Below are 27,599 nucleotides of genomic sequence, written 5' to 3'. Positions count from 1 at the left end.
GGGAGTGTGACTTGCCCAAGGTCACCCGGTGGATTTCCATGGCTAGGAAGGGATTCAAACCCTCATCCCATAGAATCTGAGCCCAGCTCTCAAAACCACTACACTGCTCTGTCCCTCCCTATATTCAAAAATGTCAGTGCAGTTTACAATAAAATCAATTTAAAACAATAAAGAAGAAGAATTAAAAAAACCCTAAAATATATGTTAAACAATTTATTAATTAAAAACAATTAAAAACCTGTTAAAACATTTTAAAATAGTACAACCATAGCACATAGGCAGCCTGGATAAAATAAATCAGGCCTAAAACTTTTGACTTGCTGCCAAAATGAAAACATTGGTGTGATCTGGCCTCCAACTGGAGGGCATTCCACAACTGAGGTGCCACCACAGTGAAGGCCCTCTCTCGTGTCTTCAACAACGCATTTCCCCACAGATGGGACATAGAGGAGAGCTGATATGGGGATGGGCAATCTTTTTTCCATAATGTGCCAGGAGCCAGTACCATATTGGCTACAACTATTTTTTTTCTTTCCTGGAAACTCACTGTGACCAGCCACTAATAGCTTGTGTACCAGCACTGGTCCACAGACCATCATTTTTGAATAATGCTCTGTTAAGTTATTTAGTAAGTTATAGGGCCAGAACAGACAGGCCAGAATAAAGCTGCTTTGGGTCACTTTGGAGGTAAGCTATTTAAATGATGCATATGTCCTAAGAGGCCAGATTCTGCACCAAAGCTGCGCTCCAGTCCTTAGGACTGGAGCATGGCTAACAGCATACCTCCAAAGTGACCTGAAGCAGCTTTATTTCGGCCTGTCTGTTTGGGCCCATAGGCCCGTTACAGACCGCCCAAAAGGGGCGGTCTTGGGCCGCTGCTGTTTGCTCTGTGAGGGAGCCGCAGCAGTCAAACCGCACGACTCCCTCACGGAGCAAAAAAGGAGCACGCAAATCGCGCTCCTTCCAGGAACCCGGAAGAGACGCCGCGTGTGCCAAAGCGTGCACTCGCGACGTCTCTTCTGGGTTTGGACGTGCGGACGCAGAGCATCCACTGCGTCAAGATGGCGGCACCCATCTGTATAGGGCGCCGCTATCTTGACGTATCGGTTATGCGCGAGGGGCAAGGCACATCCGGAAGCGCCGCCCCTCGCGCGTAATCGTGGCGCGAGGACGACGCCTCTTAGGCCCATCTGTAACGCGCCATAGTTTGCTTCTCACATTGTTGTAATGATGCAGCAGATTAAAAAGCAAACTGAAAAAGCAATGAAGTGTCATAATCCAGTAAGGTTCATGTGAACTAAATAAGATTCCCCTAAAGCAGGGGTAAGCAAGGGGGAGGGGGTGTCTTTCAGGTGTCATTAAGTCGCAACTCCTAGTATTCATCACTGTTGGTTTTGCTAGCAAAGGCTTCTGGGAACTGGAGTAGCAACACCCCAGGCTGCTCCTGCACCACGCTCCACCAGTTCCTTTGCAGGCATACACAAGTGGCATTAGTACTGGATGAAAATTATTATCCTTCTCTACATTAAAAGATGTATCTGGATGGTTCAGATGGGGGTTGAATGAACACTGTAGTGTGGATGGTTGTCTTGATTCACATAAACAGTGCTGCTACTATAGAAAATTGTAGTGCACATATTGGGGCACTAGGTTTTAATGATGTCATGACCTCTTCTCTTCCAGGGAATAAAAAAGCCATACAATCCCATTTTGGGAGAGACCTTTCGTTGTTGCTGGTTTCATCCACAGACAAACAGTCACACATTTTATATAGCTGAGCAGGTAACTTGTAACCACAATTAAAGTAAACATTTTGTGCTATAACACATCTGAATGAAGTGGTACGTATCTTTAATTGTATTGTATTATGTTGACTTCCCTTGTAGGTTTCTCATCACCCTCCAGTATCAGCCTTTCATGTCAGTAACAGGAAGGATGGATTCTGTATAACTGGCAGCATTCTAGCCAAATCTAAGTTTTATGGTAAGACATCAGGGTCATCAGTGACCAATGAAAAAGAAAAGTTTACCCTGGTATGATCTCACGATTCTTAATTTTGCTTCTGTCAACTGAAAGAAAAGTAACCTACTTTATATTTTGTATTCTTCATGGGATACTTCAGTGATACATTGTGAAATAATCAGTTTCACTTAGGTAGAAAATGGACTTACCCTTTTAAGAGCAGGGAAGCCAGCCTGTACTGCTATCTTCAGTACATATATGAGTTTGTTGTTGTTTTAATTCCAAGATAAACTATCCAAAACAAGTTCTTCAAGTTTCCAGCATGGCTCAGCTTGAATGTGGGGTGAAGGAGGGTGAGAAGGCCTACCAGAGAAAGCTGACTGCAGCCATGATGATTATGGATCATACTCTCCTCCAGTCTCCAAAGCAGTTTTAACAACTATGTAAAATAATTGCAATTTGAAACATAAGGTAATGAGTGAGAGGATTAAGTAAAAGTGGTCTATCCCTCTGGGGTATACAGAGAGAGAAATAAAGGGTGAGATTGGCCACTGACATCACCATTTGACTTGGCAATACACATGTGGGGTGTGGAGAATAATAATCACTCTCTGCGGCTGGGGTCCTTTGTGGGTCAATAGTGGTTCAGTGTTGTCTGAACTTGCATAAGGAGGTGTAGGTCCACCATTTCTAGCAGACTGGATAGCTCAGTCCTTCCTCTCTGATAGTCTGCACCCTGGAGGCTCTCAAAAGGCTCTCAGACAGAATAATTAATCTGGGAGTCAGTGTTTTGTATTAGCTAGAGCGTTGAATTAGGATTTCAGAGAAGAGAGTTCATACTTGTCTAGAAATTCTCACTGGGTTACCTGAACAAGTCATTCTCTCGCAACCTAATTTAATTTATTTATTGGGTTGCTGGGTAAAAAATGGGATTGGATACCATGTGAATCAGCTTGACCTCTTAGGAGGACAGGCAGCATATAAGTGTAACAAATGAATAATTGTAGCAAAGTTGATAGGTTGTAAAACTCTAATCATGCTGTTGTATGGTGGATTCCATGTTTCCTTATACACATTGCTGAATGATCCTGGAGAAAAGTGGGCTAGGGCCTGATAGGGATTACCATTCAACATCATCTGGAGGTCTATGCTTTCCCTACCATTGATCTAGAAGAATAGACTGCTGAGATATCCCAGCGCTTCCCCATAAAACCAGTTGCACTTCGCCTTAAAAGGCAAGAAAGAAGGCAGACCCTGTGTTTCTTAAAATTAAACAAAAATACCTTTGGTTTATACATCTTTCTCTTGTTCCCCGGTTATAAGTAGGTTGATCACAACATAACTAGATAATCATCAGTGCTCTTGTTTCTACAGGTAATTCGCTTTCAGCATTACTGGATGGCCAAGCTAAGCTGACATTTCTAAGCAGTGGGGAGGAGTACATCATTACTATGCCCTATGCGCACTGCAAAGGTGAGATATTGGTAGAGTGGGGAACTGCAGGTTTTCTGTCCTCTCCTGCTTTGGAATTCTTTTCTCTGCCTTGAAGAGGCATCCACCAGCAAAAAAGCAACAACAACAAAAAAAGAGATCTTGTATCTGTAACAAGTTTGCAGACCTACTTACTTTTTAAATAAATAAAAGATCAGATTGCCAATACTTTCCGGTGAGACTAGGCCAAATGATGAGATGGTACAGGTTAAGGCTGTCAGTGAAGTGTAGCCATCCTAGATCTCTAGTTGCATATAGAGCCTGGATCAGGCACTTGGATTCCAGCCATAAAAGAGAAAGGATGACAATTTTTCTAAACTGTTGTGGAGCAAAATGAAAGTGAGATATGTGCAATGTGTCCCACCTTCCAACTCCACTTGCTCAGGAAGAGCTTTGCCTTTTTCTTGTGCAGTAAGAAAAAAACATTGGCAGAGCTTTGGAAGGCACTCCTGGAACTCCAAGGCTATACTTGTATGTACAGTGGGCTTTTGGTATCTACCGGGATTTGGTTCCAGGACTCACCCCCCACCCCCCATGGATACCACAATCAGTGGATGCTCAAGTCCCATTGTGTACCATGTAGTAGTAAAATGGGATCCCTTATATAAAATATCAAATCAAGGTTTGTTTTTGGGAAATATTTATTATTAAATATTTTTAAGCCATGGATAAAGAATCCATGGATATGGAAAGCCAACTATAGTTCTCTCTCCTTCCCTGATTAGCTCTGGCACATATTGCAGAAAGCAAGAGAATGGGGCTGTTGGTTACTACTTGGGTTCCTCCTTGTCTACCCTGACTTCATGATATCTGAATGACACAAGAAGCAATCTTTGTCACCTCCATTCATTTGAGGTGCAGAGTGAAAAAAATAATAATTCAAACAGTGTCACACTGATAGCTATCACCTCCTGCTTCTTGTTCAGTTCAGATGGGTGCCGTGCTCTGCTCCTCTACCTCCTCTTCCCATTAATCCTGTACTTGGAGTCATAGGAGGAAGCAGTAAGGGCTAGAATGGCAACTAAAAATCACTGCTTTTGCACAAAGAAGCAAAAAAAGTCCCTTGCAGAGCCAAGATTAGACAGGATTGTTTCAATTGACCTAAAATCACTTTGCAGAACAGACATAATGGACAACCTGCCTACCCATGCCATAGATTATGAGTGGTAAGCCAGTGTAATGTAGAGGTTACATGGGTGGACTATTACCTGGGGGTTCTGAGTTCTTGCGTCACTGAGCCAAGAAACACTTGGGCAAATCACTATTTCTCTGCCTGACCTACCTCAGACCATAGTTTTGAGGATAAATTGGGAGGAATATAGACACATATGCCACCTTGTGTTCATTTGACGAAAGACAGGACATAAACATATCTAATAAATAGTTATAAATGATAAATACAGCATGTCTATACATCTCTAAGGTTAGACTCTTTTGTGATTTTGTAGAATGTGCCTCAGAACACAGGGAAGTGAGGATGTTTCAGGTTGATGTTATGTAACCAAATATTTGTTGAAGAACCAGGATTCTTTCTGTATCATTTTATGCAAGTCATAATGTACATGGTTAGCTATTTTAACACCATACGGAGTCTGTGCAAAAATAATATCCTGTTAATGTTTTTTCTTCATTTCTAGGAATTCTGTATGGTACCATGACAATGGAGCTTGGGGGGAAGGTTACTATTGACTGTGAGAAAAGCAATCATCGAGCAGAACTGGAATTCAAATTGAAGGTAACCAACTTTGTTTCACATTTTGAACATGACTCCAGCACTCCAGTTCTACTTTATTTTTGTAGTTATTTCTGTTTCCTTTTCAGGGTCTCCCACCCACCCAGCCTGTTTTCCAATTATGGCTAATCTTGCAAACCTTGCTAGTTTTTCATCAGTTATGTTAAAGGGAGAAGGGGAATATCATGTATAAAATCATAAGTCACCTCCAACAAGGGGATATCCGAAAGGACTTCAACACTACTTCTGGAAATAGTATAAATTTCTTCAAGGCTCTTTAACATGAGATTATATATTGTAGTTGTAAACAGGAAGGCGGGGTCTACAGTGTCAAACTGTGTGGCTGTTTCAGTAACAGGGAGTAAGATGTCATCTGCCATTACATTTGCCAGCTCACTGTTCTACAGCCATCAGCTGATCAAAATAAATTGGGTATTACACTACTTTCTGCTACTGTTTGGTATACAACCCTGTGATTTTGGAGTCTCCATGGGGACATGGCTATGAAGACTTGAAAGCCTGCACTTCTAAATTCATTCCTATGCCACTGGTTGTAATGCAGTCAACTAATGTCTGCGCACTAGAGTTGTCCCAAGTTGGTTCATATTTGATAAATGAAGCAATATGTGGTCTGAATGTACCCAATTATGCACTGAATAATTATATCAGACTTTGTCTAGACTATCCAATGAGCACTTCACCCTACAGAAACCTGAAATGTGTGTATCTTCACAACCTATGTTTTGTCACCTGACAGAAATTACACCAACTAGAAGCCTAGGATTACCAGGATACAGCACTGTACTTGTCTGAATTCTGAGAGCTGTCAATTGTGCTTCTTTCTGACCTCCAGTAGATATAATTTTAGTTTGGCTGTTTTCTTTTCCTGGCTGAATAATGGTGGGGTTTTTTCCCTATTCCTTTCCTCCCAACAGCCATTCTTCGGTGGCAGCACAAGCATTAATCAAATCTTGGGGAAGATTAAATCGGGAGAAGAAGTGCTGGCAAGCCTCGATGGACACTGGGTAAGAAATCATAATCCTCTTTGCTGACAGTTTTAAAAAATGCATGTCCAGACTGCCAAAGAACAGTTGGGAATAATGTTGTGTGTCATGCTACTTTGAAACAGATCTTTAAACTAAAAAGAAGAGGTTCTGGTATAAAATTGATGCAACCAGCAGTTCCATTTGCTCAGACATATATCTAGCTGATATGATTCACAATGCTGGCTCAAATTCTGAAAAAGGAACTAACCTGACTTCAGCCAATAATAATAATAATAAATATTTATTTTTATCCCTCCTCTTCCGCTTTGAGGATCAAGGCAGGTAACAGCAAAGTGAATACAATATACAACAATAAAAACAACAAGCCCCACAAGACCCCGACCCAACCCTCCCTCCCAACTATAAAATTAAACAGTAAAAAATGTTTTAAAAGTACATAACAATACATCAAAGTTTTTAAAAAATCACAAATAAGAAAAATAATAAAAGGAGGGGGATTCAATTGGTTCTGGACATTATCAGTCAGAGAAGCCTAGCACATAAAGCTTGAGTAATAATAATAAATAATAAAAGTTTTATTTATATACCGCCCTTCCATAGATCAGGGCGGTTTACAACAAAATAAAATACAAAATATATCAATACATTAAAATACAATACAATTACAGTAAACCAACAACAATATAAAACCCCCGTTAGCCCATCCTCTTGCCACAAGAGAGGAAGGGAGGCCCACTGGACTTTTAGTCGGGGAATGCACGATGGAAGAGAAAGATTTTCAAATCCTTTCTAAATTGGGCCAGGGAGGTAATCGAGCAGAGCTCTGTGGGCAGCGTGTTCCAAAGGGCCGGGGCGGCGATGGAGAATGTCCTCCTCGTAGTGGAGGACAGCCTAGCCCCTGGCACCCTAAGGAGTTGCTGCCCAGATGTTCTGAGGGTGCGGGACGGAATATACAGGGAGAGGCGGTCCTTCAGGTATCCTGGGCCCAAGCCATTTAGGGCTTTATAGGTCATTACCAACACCTTATATTGTGCCCGGAAGCGAATAGGCAGCCAGTGCAGATCTTTAAGCACCGGTGTAATATGGCTGGCCCTGGAAGTTCCAGTGACCAGCCTGGCTGCCATATTCTGTACCATTTGCAGCTTCCGGGTTTGGTATAAGGGTTGCCCCATGTAGAGTGCATTGCAGAAATCCAATCTCGAGGTTACCAGAGCATGTACTACTGTTTCAAGGTCCCTCTGGGCCAGGCATGGGCGCAGCTGGCGAATAAGCCGAAGCTGATAACAGGCGCTCTTGACCGCCGCATTCACCTGAGCAGTCAGGTGAAGCGACGAGTCAAGAAGCACCCTAGACTGCGCACGGAGTCCTTCACAGGGAGCGTGACCCCGTTCAGGACAGGTGGAACTACCGCCATTCCTGGACCAGGGGAACCTATCACAAGTACCTCCGTTTTCTCTGGATTCAATTTGAGTCGGTTTTCCCTCATCCAGCCCATTACTGACTCCAGACAGGCCACGAGAGGAGACACGCCATCCTCAGTCACTGCATCAGTCGGAGACATAGAGAAAATTATTTGGGTGTCATCAGCGTACTGATAACCCCGCGCCCCATGTCTCCGGATGATCTCTCCCAGCGGTTTCATGTAAATGTTAAATAGCATGGGAGACAGAATGGCTCCTTGAGGGACCCTAGTTTTGAGGGCCCTCTCATTGGAGCACACGTCTCCCAGCTGCACCATCTGGGACCTCCCGGAGAGGTAGGACCGGAACCACTGGAGCGCAGTGCCCCCGATTCCCACCTCTGCCAGGCGCTCCAGAAGGATACCATGGTCTATGGTATCGAAAGCCGCTGAAATGTCCAAGAGCACCAACAGGGACACGCTTCCCCCGTCAATGCCCAGACGGAGATCATCGACCAAGGCGACCATGGCCGTCTCAACCCCGTAACCCGCCTGGAAGCCAGTTTGAAATGGGTCCAGATAATCCGTTTCATCCAAGACCGCCTGAAGCTGGATCGCAACCGCCCTCTCGATCACCTTCCCCAAAAATGGCAGCAGCGAGACTGACCAATAATTATTATGTACCAGGGGGTCGAGGGAGGGCTTTTTTAATATAGGTTTTACAATGGCCAATTTTAATTCTGATGGAAATTGCCCTTCCCTCAAAGATGTATTGATGATCCGGCGTAACAATAAAGTTACCGCCGGTCCCCCCCTGGGCCGCTAGCCACGAGGGACAGGGATCGAGAGAGCAGGTTGTCTTCCGAACACTTCCGAGGATCTTGTCCACATCATCGGTACTTACCAACTCAAACCGATCCAGTTTAATGGAGTCCACGGAGGCTCTGGACGCCTCTACCCTAGGTTCTGCTTGAATGTCAGCGTTAAGACCTTCGCTTATCCGAGAGGTTTTATCCACCAAAAAGTCGTTAAATTTGTCACAGCAGGCCTTAGAAGGTTCAAGGATCTGGTTCAGGGCAGGAGGGAGCTGAGTTAGCTCCCTGACCACCCTGAACAACTCTGCTGGACGCGACTCCGCGGACGCGACACGAGCACCATAGAACGAATTCTTAGCTGCTCGTATCGTCTCTCCGTAGTCCTCTAACAGTTGGTCTAGGAGAGCCTTGTCGTCTAAGCGAAGGTGTTTCCGCCAACGGTACTCTAGCCGTCGCAGTTCCCGCTTCCTGGCCCGGAGATCTTCTGTATACCAGGGCTTACATTTGGAAGCGGGCCTGAGAGGGCCCTTGGGAGCGATACTGTATATAGCCCTAGAAAGACCAGTATTCCAGATACCGGTGAGGGCGTCAACAGAGTTGCCGTCACTTCCAACCATGTGCCCCTCTAAAGCTTCCTGGAACCTTATGGGTTCCATCAGCCTTCGAGGGTGGACCATCCTAACTGGTCCGCCACCCCCGGGGGGGATCTGGGTAGAGACCTTGATTTTTGCCTCCACCAGGAAATGATCCGTCCATGACAGGGGGGAAATATTGGATATTTCCGCCCACGGATTTTCCGCATCCGAACAGAAGACCAAATCGAGAGTATTACCCGCACAATGCGTAGGACCCATAATCAGCTGAGACAGGCCCATGGCTGCCATGGTATCCATGAATTCCCGAGCCGCACCGGGTGGAACATAACTGGCCGTGAGGGAGATGTTGAAGTCGCCCAGGACAAGTAGCCTGGGCGTCTCCAACATCAGCTCCGCGACCAGCTGTGTCAGCTCGTTAAGGGAGTCCGCTAGCGCACGGGGTGGCCGATACACTAACAGAATCCCCAGACTGTCCCTAGCCTTTAGGGTCAGGTAAATACACTCGATATAAGACGTCTGTCGGATGTGGTTCCTGGTGAGGGACAAGGTGTTCCTATGTATCAAGGCCACACACACACACCCCGCCCACCTAACCTGGGCTGGTCCTTCACCGAGAACCCAGCAGGCAGGGCCTGAGCCCACACAGCATCTCCTTCAGGCCCAAGCCAGGTCTCGGTAATGCAAGCCAGGTCACACTTACTGTCCTCCAACAGGTCGTGGAGGATGTGGGTCTTGTTGTTGATAGACCTGGCATTGCACAGGAGCAGCGACAGGGTTTGTGGCACGGTTGGAGTGACCCTCATGTACCAGTAGCCAGTGAAGCAGTGGCTATTTAGGGATGAGCAATGGTGGCCTTCCAGATAATTTTGGCCTACAACTCCTAGAACCCTACCTGGACCAAAGGGATCTTGAAACAGTGGTACATGCTCTGGTAACCTCTCGCCTAGACTTCTGCAGTGCGCTCTACTTGGGGCTACCCTTTTATCAAGTTCAGAAGCTAATTAGTACAAAATATGGCAGCCAGACTGGTCACAGGTGCATCTAAGTTTGACCATATAACACCTATATTAAAAGATCTTCACTGGCTCCCTATTAGCTTCCGGGCACAATACAAGGGGTTGGTTATTACCTATAAAGCCCTACATGGCTTGGGTCCAAGTTACTTATGGGACCACTTCTTCCTATATAATCCACCCCGCACTCTTAAAACACCGGGCAAGAATCTATTGGAAACTACGGACCCTAAATATGTTTCCACTTCGCAAAGAGCCTTCTCCATAAGGGCTCCGAGATTGTGGAACAACCTTCCTGAGGACATTCGTTTGGCGACCTCATTAGAGGTATTTAGGAAAGCAGTTAAAACCGAGCTCTTTCACCAAGCTTACTCTGATGTGATATAACACACCGACTGACTTGCCCCCTCTTGAATGAGATGCTGGTTGACTTACTGATTGTACTGTTTAATTGTTAAATGTTAATTACATGTTGAATATTTTAATTGTTAGTAATTTGTTTAGAGAATTTTACTGTTTGTATTGTGCTTTTACCTAGTCTGTAACCCTACTTTAATCCAAGTGGGAGAGGCGGGGAAACATAAATAAATTTTTATTATTTATTATTAGTCCTAGCTAGGACAGCATAACCATTAATAAAGAATTATGCAAGTTGCTATCCAAAAAATAAAAAATTTGGAGGCCCACAGTTGTCTATCCTTAAAGCATCATTTAGCTGTGCTGAAAGGCCTTTGGAGAAGGGAAGGGAAACACAGAGGGAAGTTCTTGATGTTTCATCTTACTAACAGTAGTGAGGGATGTTTTCTTGAGAAGAAACAGAGAACCTTTCATTGAGAACCTCTTGCACTCAGTGGACCCTTGTTATCCACTGGGGTTAGGTTCCAGGACCCCCTGTGGATAACAAAATCCATGGATGCTTAAGTCCCATTCAGTCCAACAGCATAACAAAATGGTGTCTCTCATATAAAATGGAAAATCAAGGTTTTCTGTTTCGAATGTATGCTTTTTCTGAATATTTTCAAGATGTGGATGCTTGAATCCATGGATTAAAAAAAATCTGTGGATAAGGAGGGCTGACTGTACTCAGTTATAATAAAGGGCATGCATATCCCCTGTTGGTCTCTACAACAAAAGACAGACAACATGGTGGAAGCACCTTCCACAGATATGTAGAATGTCAAAATTTAAAATGCAGGGATAGTGTATCTACTCCATGAAATCAGAGCAGTGAAGGTACCATGAGAAACAAGCAGTTGGTTATTTGACAACTAATCATACCCTGAAAATAGAGGGACTGCCAGTCTTCAAGTTTATGTAGACCTTGGCTGTATTCACTTCATGTATTCTTCTCCAATCCATTTTTTAACTGAAATCCCATGATTAATATTATCTAGTGTGCAGTATCTCAAAAAAAAACCTGCAAGATATAATGGAATATAAAACTATGTGATTAGAGTACTGGACTAGGATTTAAGAGATCTGGGTTCTAATCCACACTGAGCCAGGAAGCTCTAGGTATCCTTGACCCAGCCGTTTTCTCTCAATTTGACCTAACTCATCGAGTTTTTGCAAGGGTAAAGTGGGAAGGAGAAAAGACATGTATGCAACTTTAAAGATATTAGAGGAAAGGCAAAATATATGAATCCCATTTTGGGATAAAGGAGGGATATAAATCCAATAAATAGATAAATAAACAAGGCAAACAAATACATAGATACATTGTTTTTAGGCACTGCGTTTGATTAGATTGTTGGAATGCAAATGTATTCTTTCTCCCAAACAACAAAAGATATTAAAGAGGTACCATATAACTATATAGCTACTAGACCAAGGGAAACCTATACCCTCCCACCATCTGTCACCTTTAGCCACCTGGCTAGGGCTGATAGAAGCTGAGATCCAAAGGCATCTGTAGAATCCCCAAACCTGTTCTATAAATATGAGATTCAACCTCACTGAATGGCTGTAATATAAAACTGAAGCAACAATCCATGTGTGCTGGCTTGAGTGGTAGCAAAGAGACAGAAAAAGAGGAGGGAAGACAAGATGGCAGGACACAGAGAGCCTCCTCAATACACAAAAATGCAATTTCTTTTAGGACAAAGCTGGCAAACATGTAGCCCTCCAGATGTTGCTAGACTGCACCCCCTATTAGCCCTAACCAGCATAGCCAAAGATGGGAGTTGCAGTCCAGCAATAGCTGGAGAGCCACACAACTGCCCAATCCTGATTTAGCCCAATGTATTTCAAGTAATCCTTGTCAGGCCACTGATAGAAACAAGAGAATAGTGTGTTTCCTGCATGCTCTGGTGGAAAATAATGATGAAGTGGTTTTGTAACAGGGAACATAGGAAATAACATTGCTTGGTTTTTGCCAATGTACCTGAGAGTATACAGAATGGGGGTAGTGTATGGATAATAAAGTACTTCCTTTCACTTAAACCTTAAGGAGTCTGAGCAGATATGTCTGTTCTTTTATGTTAATATCAAATGCTTTTCTTCCTTTTCTTAGGATGGAGAAGTATATATAAATGACCTAAAAAATAGCAGCACAGAGATTTTCTGGAACCCAACCAGTGAGGTGCGAAAGCAGAGATTAAAGCGTCACATTGTACTGTTTGAAGAGCAAACAGAGTTTGAATCTGAGAGGTAAGCAGGTGAACAAAAAGACAGAGACCCTACAATGGAGTATTCAGAAAATAAAGCAAGGGAAGAAGGAAGTCACATATTTCTTCTGAAGTAGTGATCTGATGGATTCTGTTTTGCAATAGAAATTTTTGATTGGACCATGACCACAGTAGGTGATAGAATTAAATCTCTCCTAACCCACACCCAAAGTGAAAGAAGGTGTTGCAGCTGAAAGGAAAGAGGCCAATTCTGAACTGTGAGCTTTTCATTGTTGGGGACCATTTTAAATTTATGATTTAATGCTGCTTAATATTTCATTTCTTTTTTTTGTATTATTGAATTGTTAAGAAAAATTAATTTTATGATAAATTTAATATTGGTCTTAACCCCTTCCCATTCCCTTTAAAAATACTTCTGGGGTCCATAAACCCTATCACTGTCTCTGTCCTGACCATGGACACTTATTTTGTTGTTTTGATAGACTCTGGCAGCATGTGACAAGCGCCATCAGCAAAGGGGACCAGAACAAAGCAACTCAAGAGAAGTTTGTGTTGGAAGAGGAACAGAGGAATGCAGCCCGAGAACGGAAGGACAATGGGACTGAGTGGAAGCCCCTTCTCTTTTGGCATGATCCTGCCACCAATGAATGGCATTACAAATATGAAGAGTGAGTGGCTTCAGAGCATGTGATGGTGAAAAGTTTTTTGTGTGGGTCAGAAAGTGGAAACATGCAGTACTAGGGCCACATGTAGGTTTTGGTCCAATTTTACAAAGCAAAAGCCCTCTTCAGTTTGGTTTACTGCAAGACAAATTCGCTCCTTTCCCAGCAGAACTGCTCAGTAGAAAGATAGGTAAGAGTGACTGAGCAAATATATGAATAAGTGTAAGGACTTTATCACATGTGGGGGAAATTGTGGATTTAAACAGGCATTATCCAGTGATATTCGCATGATTGCAGTGAAGATTTTCACATGCATCGCTATTAATGATAGCTTATCCTGGAAATAACCAGGAAATAACCAGCAACAAATCATTCATGGGGAAATCCCGTGATTTGTTGCTGGTTATTCCCTGGTTATTTCCAGGATAAGTCATCTTTAATGGCGATGGTGTATGAAAATCTTTACCATGAATATCGCTGGATAATACCTGTTTAAACCTCCAATTTTCCCCATGTGATAAAGTCCTAAGAGTCAGAGAAAGAAGAGGGGTGATTTCAGCTAAGATAGTGGTTCCTAACCATTGGTTAGGGGGCATGGGGGGCAGAGAATCTGATCAAAACTAATGACCTTCCCAGTTAACATAATAAAACAGACAAAATATTTTGTATACATTTTATTACAGTGGAAATTTATTCCATCCACATAGACTAGGTGCCTGTCATCAGTAATGGACTGCATGAGGGTGAACAAACTGAAACATAATCCAGAAAAGATAGAAGTACTCCTAGTTAGTCGAAAAGCAGAATAGGGATTCACTCTGGGTTGGATAGGTTGCACTCTGTCTGAAGACACAAATTTACAGCTTGAGTGTTTTGCAGGATTCAACCCTTGACCCTGCAAGATCAGGTTTTGATGATGGCCAGGAGTGCATTTGCACAGTTAAGGAGTGTGCACCAGCTGTGCCCACTCCTTGAAACTTCAGATTTCACCACATGGTTACATTGTGTTTGGATTATTTTAATGTGTTATACATGAAGCTGCCTTTGAAGACTATCCAAAAATTGCTCCCGGTCCAAAGAGCTGTATCTAAATTGTTAATTGGGGTTGGTTACAGGAAGGACACAACTCCCTTGTGGTAACAGCTCTATTGGTTGCCACTTCATTTCTTGGCACAATTCAAAATAGAACAAGGCCACATAATAATTTAATAATAATTTGTTTTATTTATATACCGCTATTCCAAAGATCATAGCGGTAAACAGCAAGTAAGCTAATTAGCAAGTAAGCTAATTTGCCCCCAACAATCTGGGTACTCATTTTAGCGACCTCGGAAGGATGCAAGCCTGAGTCAAGCTTGGGCCCTTTTGCTGGTCTTGAACTCGCAACCTTGTGGTTTCGAGTGAATGGCTGCAGTACAGGCATTTAACCACTGCACCACCAGGGCTCCATAGCCCGAAAAACCCACAAAAAACTATGGATGCCAGCCATGAAAGACTTTGACTTCACATGTTGGTAATGACTTATAAAGCCCTATACGGTTCAGGCCCTGGTTATTTGAAAGGCTGTATTCTTCCATACAAACCTGCCTGTGTTTTAAGATCTTCTGGGGAAGCCTTTCTCTCTCTCCACCTCTTTCACTGGTACCTCTGATGGGAACATAGGAGAGTGCCTTCTCAGTGGCTACCCCCAGGCTCAGGAACTCACTATCCAGAGATGTAAGCCTGGCCCCCTCCTTGATATCTGTCTTAAGACAGGTAAAGACTTTTTTGTTTTGTTTCTGTAGGCCTTGGAAGACTTCAGGCCTTCCAGACTGCAGCACGTAATGTGCTGGATTTTCGATTTGCTGTTTTGTTTTTAATGGTTTATATTTTTATAGTTTGATAGTTAAATTACATTAACTTGTGTGTACTGTGGATTTTAGCTGTGTTTATTTTAGATCTTATAAGCCAGTGTGGTTTGAGCGTTAGAATAGGACAGTGGAGACCAGGATTCAAATGCTGGGTCAAACATGTAAGCCCATTGGGCAAGTCACTCTCTTTCAGCCACAGAAGACAGCAATAGCAACCCCCTTTGATAAAACTTGCCAAGAAAACCCCATGACAGTTTCTCTTAGGGTCATCATAAGTTGGAAACAACTTGACAGCACACAGCAACAACAACAAAGCTGTCTTTAGTCCCAAATCATCATGACAGGAAAAATCACTATGTATCTTACAAAGGAGAAAAGAAAATACCTTAAAATCTCCAGGGCCAGGAAAAAAATGAATTAGCAGGAAATAAATTGAAAGGGGAAAATAGTTTTTGCATCTAGTTCACAGACCTCTTAAAGCCGCACATTAAGTCCTAAAGGGTTCTGCGCCCCTCCAGCACAGAGAATAAAACCCAAAGCAGGAAAAAGTGTGCCTTACTCATTGTGTATGTATACATTGGGTATATCTATGCAGCAGTCTTAAACTTGCTTGTGAGTCATGCTGCAGCAAGAACTGGGAATTACATTCCATGAGGGGTGTTTATAAATCTTTAACAAAATTCCAGTTATTTTAAAATGTTTTTCAGTTTTATGTTGTATCTTGGTTTCAGATTCTGACTCTGATTACTAAATTCTAACATTGTATGGTTTTAAACTTCCATTTTGTTAACTGTCAGAGAGCTTTAAGTTATTGGATGGAACTGAAATATAATAAATAAAATACGTGTAGAGCTGATAAATGACCAAATGACAAAATGGCTTTACCCAGACTGCCTGATGCACTCAAAAGGAGATTGCCAAGAGAAAATTATAATGCAGAAAGGGAAAGATTAATCATCTGTATAATATACAGCACATACACAGATTACTTCAAATTTCACAGATAATTAGACACAGGAACTAGACACAAAGCAGTTCAAAACCTGTTCACAGCTGTTTGCAGCGTTAACAGTCTAATCCTCTGCATGCTTGTTCACATGAAAAGAGAGAAGAAAAAGTATTCAGTCCAAGTTTTGTTGAGAATGTCCAGATCCCACCTGCATTTTCTTCCTGTCCCTGTTTGTAGATTGGCAAACTTTGGTTTCTTCCTGAACTGACACATTTGTTTTTTTAAAAAACATTTTCCCTAATTGATTTGTGTAATTACAAAATTTTATACAACTTTCCCCCACTGACTGTAGAATCATAGAATTAGAAGAGACCACAAAAGCCATCCAATCCAACCCCCTGCCATGCATGAAAACACAATCAAAACACCCCCGACAGATGGCCATCCAGCCTCTGTTTAAAAACCTCCACAGAAGAAGACTCCACCACACCCTGAGGGAGTGTGTTCAACTCCCAAACAGCTCTTACTGTCAGGAAATTCTTCCTCATATTGAGATGAAATCTCTCTTCCTGTAGTTTGAATCCATTGATCTGGGTCCTGTTCTCAAGAGCTGCAGAAAACAAGACTATGTCTGCATAAAACAGACTATAGCTGTTACGGCGAACCTATGCCACGTGTGCCAGAGCTAGCACGTAATGCCTCTGGCACACGGCACAGACCACTTCCTCCTCCTTCCCAACCCTCCCCGGCCTCCAGATGCCTCTCCAGAGGCAGCTGAAGGTCGAGGATGGCACAGGGGGACCCTCCCAGGCCTCCAGATGCATCTTCGGAAGCAGCTGAAGGCCAGGATCGGTGCAGGGGGACCCTCGTCAACCTCCAGCTGCCTGTTCCTCTTCCTCCCCCCTCCCCCCTGGGCCTTCAACTGTCTCTGACAGGAGGATGGGGGGAAGATGTCCTGCCCCATGCCCCTGAACTCCTGTCCCCAGCACCGGGTAACACCCAGTGCCAGAAGACCTTTTAATTTGGGCAGTCGGCCCCTAAAAGATTCGCCATCACTGAACTGTAGTGTACCATTGGCCCTTTGTATCCACAGAGGATCCATTCTGGACCCCCCCCCCAGTGGATTAGAAAAACACATGATCTCAAGTCCTGTTGTCCTCAGTTGGTGGCTCAACATGTGTGCAGCTGCTAGTACAGTTGGGTGCACGCACATCCATTGAAAACAACTTCGCTTGCCATCTGTGGATGCTCAGATCTGAGGGTGGCAAGACCAAGGATGGCAAGACCCTGTTGTACTTCCATATAATTGGATCTGTGTGCAGTCCAGTGAATTTAGGAAACTTCACGTCCAGTTCCACCTCAGTTAATATTCATATACTCTTGGAATGCTGTTTTGGAAAATTGCCTGGTACACATGGAAGAAGATTTTCCAAGCCACGCTTTCCAGAGCACCCAAGTTACAGTGGAGGATCCACCTAGAACCAACACTTTGGAGAAAAAGGCTACTTGGAGCTGGCATCTTTTCCCTCTAGATGATAACAATGACTTTGCCTTACTTCCTTCACAGCTACTGTACCCCATGGCTTTTTTCTTGCTGTGGGTTTCTGGCCAAAGTGTTTTTCACATTGGAAACAACAAGATGTGTACATATTTAGCAGTAAGAAAGAAGCCTGTTTGCATATTTTGGTACACTTTTTTTTGCTGCATGGTCCTTCTGCTATCAATTGAGGCATTTTGATAGCAAAAAATAAGAACAACTTCAGTGGGGTGTAATAGATTGAGCATAGGGCTAGGACTCTGGAGATCAGGTTTTGATTTCCTGCTGGGCCATGGAAATCCACTAGATGATCTTGAATGACACTCTCTCAGCCTCAGAAAACCCTATGATAGATTTGCCTTAGAGTTGCCAAGTTGCCATATGTCAGAAATGAAGGAGCACAACAAATACATATATATTAATGTCTGGCACAGACACTGGTAAAAGTTAGTTTGTAAGTTTGGTGTACATGGCTTTCTATAAACCTGGTGGCTATTTGTTAAAAAGATAGCTTCTTCATTTTTTTCTCCTCTTGAAAGTTTAAGGCCCTGGGACCCACTGAATGACATTGCCCAATATGAGAAGGACGGGATACTCCAAACCATGCAGAGGCACTTACCCAATCGAATGTCAGCTCACAAGAACATGCACATCAGCAACCAAGTCCGACACAAGGTAATTACCAATCCTTGAAAAAGTCCACTATTGCTCCAGCACTTGATATTTTCCATGCTGTTTGGATAGCTGCCACATCCTTTTACAATCTACTTGGTGAATGGTGGTAAGCCAAATCACACCCTTTGATCCTATAACCAATTCTTATGAACACATTGTGATGAGCTAGGTTTGGAGAGATGGCACATCATTCATGGGTTACCAGATTGCAAATACAATGCAATTAATCTGATTTGCAAGATTTTTATCTGCAAGCATTTTATATTTCTTTTACTGGGGATTTTCCCTTATAATTGGTTACCATTTTCTGCTCAGATTCCAAGGCCAGATTTGCAGCTTCACCAGAATCATCTGAGAAGGAGTTAACCCAGATGACAGTAGTGACCTAATGGGGAGCTTGAGGGAGAGGGGATCCATCCCAGGCACACAAAATAAGGGAGTGCAATGTTGGTTCCTCAGCCCCCACACACTTCACTGAGTGCCACAAGAGAGATTCTTTTGGTCAGGAGACCTTCCCAATCTGCATCAAGGCAAGCCTGTCTCCTCCCTTGGAACTTCCTTGCTTGTATTTTAAACACATAAATGCATTCCTTTTTTGCTTTTTTGAACTTTAATATTTATTTTATTTATTATTTTGCTATTGACAAGATTATATATATGAAGTTCAACAAAAGAGTATTTTCACTGTCTGCATTTATTTTCTGGCCATTATTATTTGTTTCATTTTAAGATTATTACTGAAAATAATATGAGGGGAGGGTGTTTAAAAATGATCCACACCAGGTGTTAGGTACATTACTGCCAGATTATCATAGTAGATGGGTGTATCAAGTGGACCAGTGGACAGACTATTGGGACTTTGGAATACTGAGTCCAAATTCTTGATAAGACATAGCAAATTTGGCTAGTTTTGGTTGTAGTTCTTTGTCTGTGAAATGGGATAAGATGTGAGAATTGAAATAATAAGATATCTATAACTCGTTGGATGATTGTGACAGTGAAAAAGACAGAAGAACAATTTGTTTCATAATCTCACTTGTAGAGCTATAATGCTAAACTCCAGATTTTAAATGCTTCCTTTAGAACATTGCGAAAGGAGAGAGGAATGGAGGCCTTGAACAATCATTGGGATTGTTTATGGGTAAAAGTGTTGAGAATTTCAACCCAGCTTCGTTTATCCTTGAGGTGATGAACCTCAACAGCTCCCACTGAAGTCCAGATATTTATTGATACTGTTGATGATATCTTTTGACTCCAAAAACCTCTGGTAAATTAATTTATTGTATTTGTTTGCATTCTTTTCTGTTCAGAGGTCTGCACATGATTGTCGACGTCGTAAAGCCAGTGATCAACCGTCCAACAACAGCCAGAACACTGAAAGTAGCTGTTCAACACCTGAGTCCATGCAGGAACTTTCAGATGATGATGGTAATGATGATGATATGTTCTGATCCAATGTGCTCACTCTCTCTATCTTCACCCACGTCTTTTGGAAACATACCACTGTCATCATTCCTAGCATCTTATGTCCTTCACATATGCTGGAGTATCATTTCCATCATCCTCTAGGTTGCCAGAGTTGTAGATTTGTGAAAGTCATTTTAATGTTTCATCATCCTAATATAATTTTTGTGGACTGAATCCTATTGGTAGTTTAACCAGAGCAGACCTGTTGAATCAAGGAAGGATCAATGCTTCAAGTCCAACTGATTCAATAGGCTTTGTGTTGCTGGGACTACCCATAGGATTCACTTCTCTATATTTATGATCCATCACTTTTCTAATTTCATGACTCTTCATTTTATGATTGCATGATGTAGTGGTTTGAGTGTTGGACTGTAGCTCTGGAGATCAGGGTTCAAATCCACTCTCAGCCATGGAAGCCCACTGGGTGACATTGGGCAAGTTGCACATTCTCAGCCTCAGAAGAAAGCAAAGGTAAATCCCCTCTGAACAAATCATGCCAAGAAAACCCTGTGATAGGTTTGCCTTAGATCAGCATTAGTCAGAAACAACTTGAAAGGCACACAGCAACAACTAGCCATTGAGGCATCTTAGTTTATAGCTTCCCATTCTGCTCTCTCCATATCAACAGAGATTGCCAATTGTGATTGTTTCTTGGCTGCTTTGCCCAGATTCAGTTAAGTAAGACTCTTATTCTCTGTTTTAAAATTTCACTGAAAGGAATTGATTTTAATAATCAAATGAGTCTAATTTGATCCAGAACATTCTTGGAGATTGTCATTATTAGATTCTCTAGCTAGTTCAGCATGCCTAGAACCCGTGCCACATAGGACCCTTAACTATAGTAGAGTTTAAAAACATAACCATATTAAGCTGGATCAGCATGCACAGAGATCTTGCAGTGTAACTGAGAGAAATAAGTTTGTAGCACAAGCTTTTGTAGACTTGAGCTTACTTCTTCAGATGCATGGAATAAAATCTAAACTCCGTATATCTGAGGTAGTGGGTTTAGGTCTGCAAAAGCTTGTGCTATCAACACTTTTCTCTCAGTTCATCTCAAAGGTGCTGCAGGGTCCCTTAGCATATTTGATTAGGGTATTAGCTTTTCAGAGCTGACTCAAAGCTTCCAGAGGATTTTGCAGGTATGGTGGTTACATACATGAGAAAATAGTAGCCATAATCTTACACCACACAGTTTTCCCCCCAATCACTGGGTTTCCAGGTGCACAAGGCTGCTTCAAATGGCAATCATGTGCTTCCTCATGCATTTAGTTCCCAGGGGAGTGCACAGGTACCTGGAAACTATCCCACTGTTCCTCTGCAATTGTTAAAGAACATCAGTTGTCCCTGCTCCCAGATCACCTATGAGTACAGAAGGAAGATAGCTGCTAATTTCTCCCAGTTGTAGTCTAGGTGGCCCTTATCCCAGTCCTGGCCACTAAATAGCCAGTGGAGTGCACAACTGGTTTTTGCAGCAGGCTTGCAGTTGGAGGAAGTGTTGTACAAGCAGGTGATGGATAACTCCTTGCACAACAAATCTGACAGCATTGCCAACAGAATTCTGCACTATGTGCAAGTCGACCTCTACCATGAACATATTTGTAAAGCTTGTCATATCAAAAAATAAACAATAAAAAATCAGGATTTCATGAAATTTTAAGCAGATAGGTAACCCGTGTACCACTTCTTTACCTTGCATATATATTTGAGTGATTTCCTCTCTTCTCTGGAGGCAAAGGGAAAAAATACACTGCAAAGCATGTAAAATGCAAGAAACTTCCTATTTACAAAAACACATCTGTAATCCTGCTGTCATCTCACCATTTCTCACCCTAGGTTTTGAAAGTCCATGTACTCAGTGTGGGAAAGAATCTGACCATTTGAAGGAAATTCACACTGCTGTCTTATCCCTTCAGAGAGCTCAACAGGACATACACAGGTATGGTCTTTCTTTATTAATACAGTGATCTAAGCTTCAAATAAATATGCATAGTTACAGCAATAGTATATGCTGCTCACAGGGAGTCTCTCTTCAAAGAGGCCAGGCAAAGGAGTTGGTTGATATATAAAGTTTACCAAGCATGAGCCAAAGTACAGTGATCATCATTAGCCCATCCATGAAGTTGAGTCAGTAAAATGAACAAGGGTTGCCTTCTTTCAGATACTTCTATGAATATGGAGCAAGCAAATGCTGAAGACATTAGTTACTGCCATGTTTAAAAATAGATGTATTTATAATTTTTGTTGGTGGGGTAGAAAGTGATGGTTCATCTCAATCATTATTATTTTTATGGGGAACTTAAAATATTAAAAATTATTTTAAATATCTTGTGCTTTTAGAACAGAAAAATAACAGAATATCAGAATATTTCTGATATAAAAATATTAATAAGGACAGAGCCACTTGGCATTCCTATAATCTCTGTACACTCTGTGTCTGTAAGTAGCAGTTTCCTTTTTGAATAACAGTTGTTTTAACTTGTTCTTGCAGAAACCTCACCGCTCTGAACAAAAAGTCTCTCTACAGGAGAGCCTCATCGGAAAACCTCTTCCTGGACTCTCGCTGTTGGTTCCTTCTGTGCATCTTTCTAACGTGTCAGCTCTTCATTAATTATGTCTTCAAATAAAAATCACAGTGGCATTTGGGCAGCAATAAAAGTGACCAGCTGCAGGAGTGGGGAGACTCAATGGCATGGAGCCCATTGAGGCACCAAGCACTTTAATACCGACACAGCAGCCAGGGGCAGAAGGAAGAGAGAACAAGGTGAACCAGGGAACCTGCAAAGTTTTGTTCTTCAAATTTAATGTCATTGCCTTTTTTACATGTACATCTACAAGGACCTCTTTACCTGTATGGGCCTTAATGCTAAAGCCAAATGTAGCTTTAAATGTGCAATTTTTGTTTTCTATGTCTGGTCATTTTCTGATGCAATTCAAAGTTACCAACAAGTATTTGTGCCCCCTTTAACAGTACCCACATCTACTTGGTTTTGTAAAATGGTTCTTAGTGGCTTGTTTTACAGCTCTTCTACAGAACAAGAAGGGCATTTGGACATTGAACCAGATGCCTTCTAGAAGAGAACATCAGTCAGCCAGGAGGAAAATTAAGCCAACTGGGTATAGATAGCACAGCTCCTCCTTGGATTGTCTGATCAGTGCTCTCACATACCAGGTCCCCATGAACAGCACACCTCATTGCATTCCACCAAGATTGTAAATATGCATGATTTCTTAAAGCCAGGTCCTTTGAGGAAACATGAGGCCTCCCATTCACAGGTAACAATACCCTGCCAGAGGGTCAGACATGCCTGATTATGAATCAGTTTGGAGATATATATATCTATATAGAGAGATATATAGATATATGTATCAGTTTTTACATTGATTAAAAAACACACACAAAAGCACTGTATAAAGGAATGCAAACAAGTATATAAAGGAATGCTTCTGAAATGTACCATTGTCCCCAGAACGGGGGGAAAGAGAATGACCGTATGAGCACTTCTGTATATAGTTTATTTTGTATGCCACAAAAATCACTACAGTACTGGGGCTCACTGGGCACATACTGTGGCATAGGAAGGTTTTATCCGCTGATACATATACAGGGCAGATATATGAGCAGGTGCAAGCAACTGCATCTATTTTTCTTTTGAGTGATCACTTGTAACTAGTAGGCTCAACTTCCCTGTTCTTTGTATCAAGGGACAACTGCTTTCTAGTGTCACAGAGTACCCCCTGCCCCTCTATAGGGCTGATCCTGTGATTGTGTGAAGGCACCCTGTGTATGTTACTTGGTCATTGGTACATTTAAAGGTTAATGGTCAGGATTAGTAAGGGTTTGCCACTGCATCCTCTGAATCTGTTGATAGTCTTCCTATTTTTACACCATTTTTAAAAGATTTGCAATATTTTATGTAGACTCGCAGCCAGTACTAAGACTTTCTTTTCTGGCCTGAAGTAGTTCCAAGTGATAAGTACTGCTATATATATAAAAAAGATATTATATTATATATATACAGCCTTAAAATATTTAGTGGTGGTGCCAGTCTGGGCTAACTTTCATTGTAAATGTTTCCAGATTTTTAACTACATTCCTTGTGATGTTCCCCCATTAGGGGAAAATTTGTTTGTGCTTGATATGTTGAAATAAATTACACAACTTTCACTTATACCCTGTTTGTGGCTTAATCATTATGGTAAACGGGATGTCTTTTCTACTGCTCACTTTCCTTGTGCATGAAGTCAGGCACTTGCAAAGCAAGTATTTATTAATGCATTTATTTACAGAATTTCTATCCTGCATCATATTATAACATCTCCAGATGGCTTACAATGAAATCACTTGAAACAATGTAAGTTAATAAACCTTTTAAAATAATAAAAAATAAGGTAAACATTCTATAAACATTAAATATTGTGTAATTTTAAAACAATACAAGAGCATGCATCTGTGTGCATTTAGTCGTCATTGGGCTCCAAAAGCCTTTATAAAAACCCAGGCCTTAACTTGTTGCTGACATAGGACCCATCTCTGCACCAATTCAGCCTCCAGGGGAAGGGCATTTCTCAACCAGAGTGCCATAAATGGGAAGACCCTCCCGTATGCTTGATTTTAGAGGGGTGCTTCACTCTCCAGAGAAGATTTGGCAAGATACTGGAGGCCTGTAGGAGAGAGGGGTGTGGTGACTTAGCATTAAGATGCTGACTCCTATGTTCGTGCAGGTCGAGGCCCAAGCACCACCTGACGAAGTAAGCTCCCATCACTAGCCCCAGCTTCTGCCAACCTGGCAGTTTGAAAGCATGTAAAAGTGCAAGTAGGCTTCTGCCTTTCTAGAAAAGATGACTACACACTCAGAAAGAAGAGATGTAGTAGAGATGGGTAACTTCAACTATTCTGATATTTGCTGTAATTCAAACTCAGCCAAATCCTCAAGGTCTAGCAAATTCCTCACTTGCCTCGAAGACAATTTCATTGTCCAAAAGATGGAAGAGGCAACAAAGGGGTCAGCTATTTTAGATCTGATTCTAACCAACAAGGATGACTTGGTTAATGGGGTGCAAGTGGTGGGATCATTAGGTGGAAGTGACCATACTTAGGTGGTAGTGACCAAGAGTGCTCAGCAATGGCTCCTTTTCATCCTGGAGAGAAGTGGCCAGTGGGGGTCCCACAGTGTTATTCAACATCTTTATCAATGACTTGGATGACAGAATTGTGGGCATACTCATTAAATTTGCAGATGACAGCAAATTAGGAGGAATAGCTAATACCCCAGAGGACAGGATCAAAATTCAGAACGACCTGAATAGACTAGAAAGCTGGGCCAAACCTAACAAAATGAAATTCAACACGGAGAAATGTAAGGTATTGCACTTAGGGTGGAAAAATTAAATGCAGAGAAATAGGATGGGGGACACCTGGCTGAATGAAACTACATGTGAAAGGGATCTGAGTCCAAGTAGACCACAAATTGAACATGAGTCAACAGTGTGATGCGGCAGCTAAAAAGGCCAATGCAATTTTAGGCTGCATCAATAAACGTATAGTTTAGGCTGCATCAATAAACGTATAGTGTCTAGATCAAGAGAAGTAATAGTGCCACTGTAGTCTGCCTTGGTCAGGCCCCACCTGGAATATTGTGTCCAGTTCTGGGCACCACAATTCAAAAAGGACATTGAGAAAGTGGAGCGTGTCCAAAGGAGGGCGACAAAAATGGTGAAGGGTCTGGAAACCATGTCCTATGAGGAACGTCTTAGGGATCTGGGGATGTTTAGCCTGGAGAAAAGAAGGTTAAGAGGTGATATGATAGCTCTGTTTAAATATTTGAAGGGTTGTCATATTGAGGAGGGAGCAAGCTTGTTTTCTGCTGCTCCAGAGACTAGGACCCAGAGCAATGGATGCAAGCTACAGGAAAAGAGATTCCACCTCAACATCAGGAGGAACTTCCTGACAGTGAGGGCGGTTCGACAGTGGAACACACTTCCTCGGAGTGTAGTGGAGTCTCCTTCCTTAGAGGTCTTCAAACAGAGGCTGGATGTCCATCTGTCGGGGATGCTTTGATTGAGATTTCCTACATGGCAGAATGGGGTTGGACTGGATGGCCCTTGCAGTCTTTTCCAACTCTATGATTCCATGTTCTCCTGGAGTTTGTTATACAGTGGACCCTTGTTATACGCTGGGGTTTGGTTCCAAGATCCCCTGTGTATAACAAAATCCGTGTATGCTCAAGTCCCATTAAATATAATAACATAGCAAAATGGTGTCCCTTATAAAAAATGGAAAATCAAGGTAAATTTATACTTTTTTGGAACATTTTCAAACCGTGTATGCTTGAATCCATGTATAAAAAATCAGTGTATAAGAAGGGCCGACTGTACAGTGGAAAGCAGAAGCCAGTAAGAGTCAGACACTCATTCTAGACTTTAGGAGAGCAGATTTCAGTAAAGTATTGAGAGTGATCCCATGGTCAGAAATACTAAAAGAGAAGGGAGTTCAGGACGGATGGGACTTTCTCAAAAGGGAGATACTGAAGGCACAGTTTCAAACAGTTCCAGTGAGAAAGAAAAATGGGAGGTGTATCAAGAAACCAGGATGGATGACTAAGGAACTTTCAACTGAGCTAAGTTTGAAACGGAACATGTATAAGAAATAGAAAAGGGGGGAAATCACGAAAAAGGAATTCAAAGAAATAGCAGGCATGTGTAGGGGTAAAGTCAGAAAAGCTAAAGCACAGAATGAACTCAGGCTTGCTAGAGAGGTTAAGAACAATAAAAAGGGCTTTTTTGGATATGTCCGCAGCAAAAGGAAGAAGAAGGAAACGGTAGGGCCACTGCATGGAAAAGATGGCAAAATGCTAACAGAAGACAGAGAAAAGGCAGAATTACTCAACACCTTCTTTGCCTCAGTCTTCTCTGAAAAGGCAAAGGGTGTTCAACCTGAGGATAATGGAGCAGAGGACAGAATAGAGGAATTTCAGCTCAGAATAAGTAGAGAGAGTACAGGAATACCTGGTTAATCTAAATGAATTTAAGTCTCCAGGACCAGATGAACTACATTCAAGGGTATTAAAAGAACTGTCAAATGTAATTTCAGAGCCATTGGCAATAATCTTTGAAAACTCCTGGAGAACAGGAGAAGTTCCAGCAGACTGAAGGAGGGCAAACACTGTCCCTATCTTCAAAAAGGGGGGAAATGAGGATCCCAACAATTATCATCCAGTTAGTCTGACATCAATATCAGGAAAGATTCTGGAGTAGATCATTAAACAGAGAGTCTGTGAACATTTAGAAGGCAATGCCATAATCACAAAAAGTCAACATGGGTTTCAGAGAAACAAGTCATGCCAGACAAATCTAATCTCTTTCTTTGATAAAATTACCAGCTTGGTAGATGAAGGGAATGCTGTGGATATAGTATACTGTATCTTGATTTCAGTAAGGCCTTTGACAAAGTTCCCCATGACATTCTTGCAAACAAGCTGGTAAAATGTGGGCTAGACAAAGGAACTGTTACATGGATCTGTAATTAGCTGACCGGCTGAACCCAAAGGGTGCTCAACAATGGCTCCTTTTCATCCTGGAGAGAAGTGACCAGTGGGGTCCCACAAAGGTCTGTCCTGGGCCCAGTGTTATTCAACATCTTTATCAATGACCTGGATGACAGAATTAGGGCATACTTATCAAATTTGCAGATGACACCAAACTAGGAGGAGTAGTTAATACTCCAGAGGACAGGATCAAAATTCAAAATGATCTAAATAGACAAGAAAGCTAGGCCAAACCTAACAAAATGAAATTCAACACAGAGAAATGTAAGGTAC

At 42.1% G+C, this 27,599-nt stretch overlaps 1 protein-coding gene across 1 annotated transcript in view; it reads left to right on the top strand.

The window, feature by feature from the left end:
* Positions 1-23,951, top strand: part of OSBPL5 (oxysterol binding protein like 5) — a 358,346-nt gene extending 334,395 nt beyond the window's left edge. Inside the window, exons 12-22 of the mRNA XM_042447041.1 lie at positions 1,684-1,782; positions 1,887-1,983; positions 3,337-3,435; positions 5,091-5,188; positions 6,121-6,210; positions 12,528-12,664; positions 13,125-13,310; positions 18,180-18,315; positions 19,626-19,743; positions 21,616-21,718; positions 22,271-23,951. Coding sequence (XP_042302975.1) covers positions 1,684-1,782; positions 1,887-1,983; positions 3,337-3,435; positions 5,091-5,188; positions 6,121-6,210; positions 12,528-12,664; positions 13,125-13,310; positions 18,180-18,315; positions 19,626-19,743; positions 21,616-21,718; positions 22,271-22,406 — 1,299 coding nt within the window. The 3' untranslated portion in view covers positions 22,407-23,951. The remainder of the gene's footprint in view (positions 1-1,683; positions 1,783-1,886; positions 1,984-3,336; positions 3,436-5,090; positions 5,189-6,120; positions 6,211-12,527; positions 12,665-13,124; positions 13,311-18,179; positions 18,316-19,625; positions 19,744-21,615; positions 21,719-22,270) is intronic.
* The last annotated feature ends 3,648 nt before the right edge of the window (positions 23,952-27,599 follow it).

The sequence above is a fragment of the Sceloporus undulatus genome, chromosome 1 (assembly GCF_019175285.1).
Source record: "Sceloporus undulatus isolate JIND9_A2432 ecotype Alabama chromosome 1, SceUnd_v1.1, whole genome shotgun sequence".
Lineage (NCBI taxonomy): Eukaryota > Metazoa > Chordata > Lepidosauria > Squamata > Phrynosomatidae > Sceloporus > Sceloporus undulatus.
The sequence above is the reverse complement of the archived record's forward strand: the minus strand, read 5'-3'. Positions and strand labels throughout refer to the sequence as shown.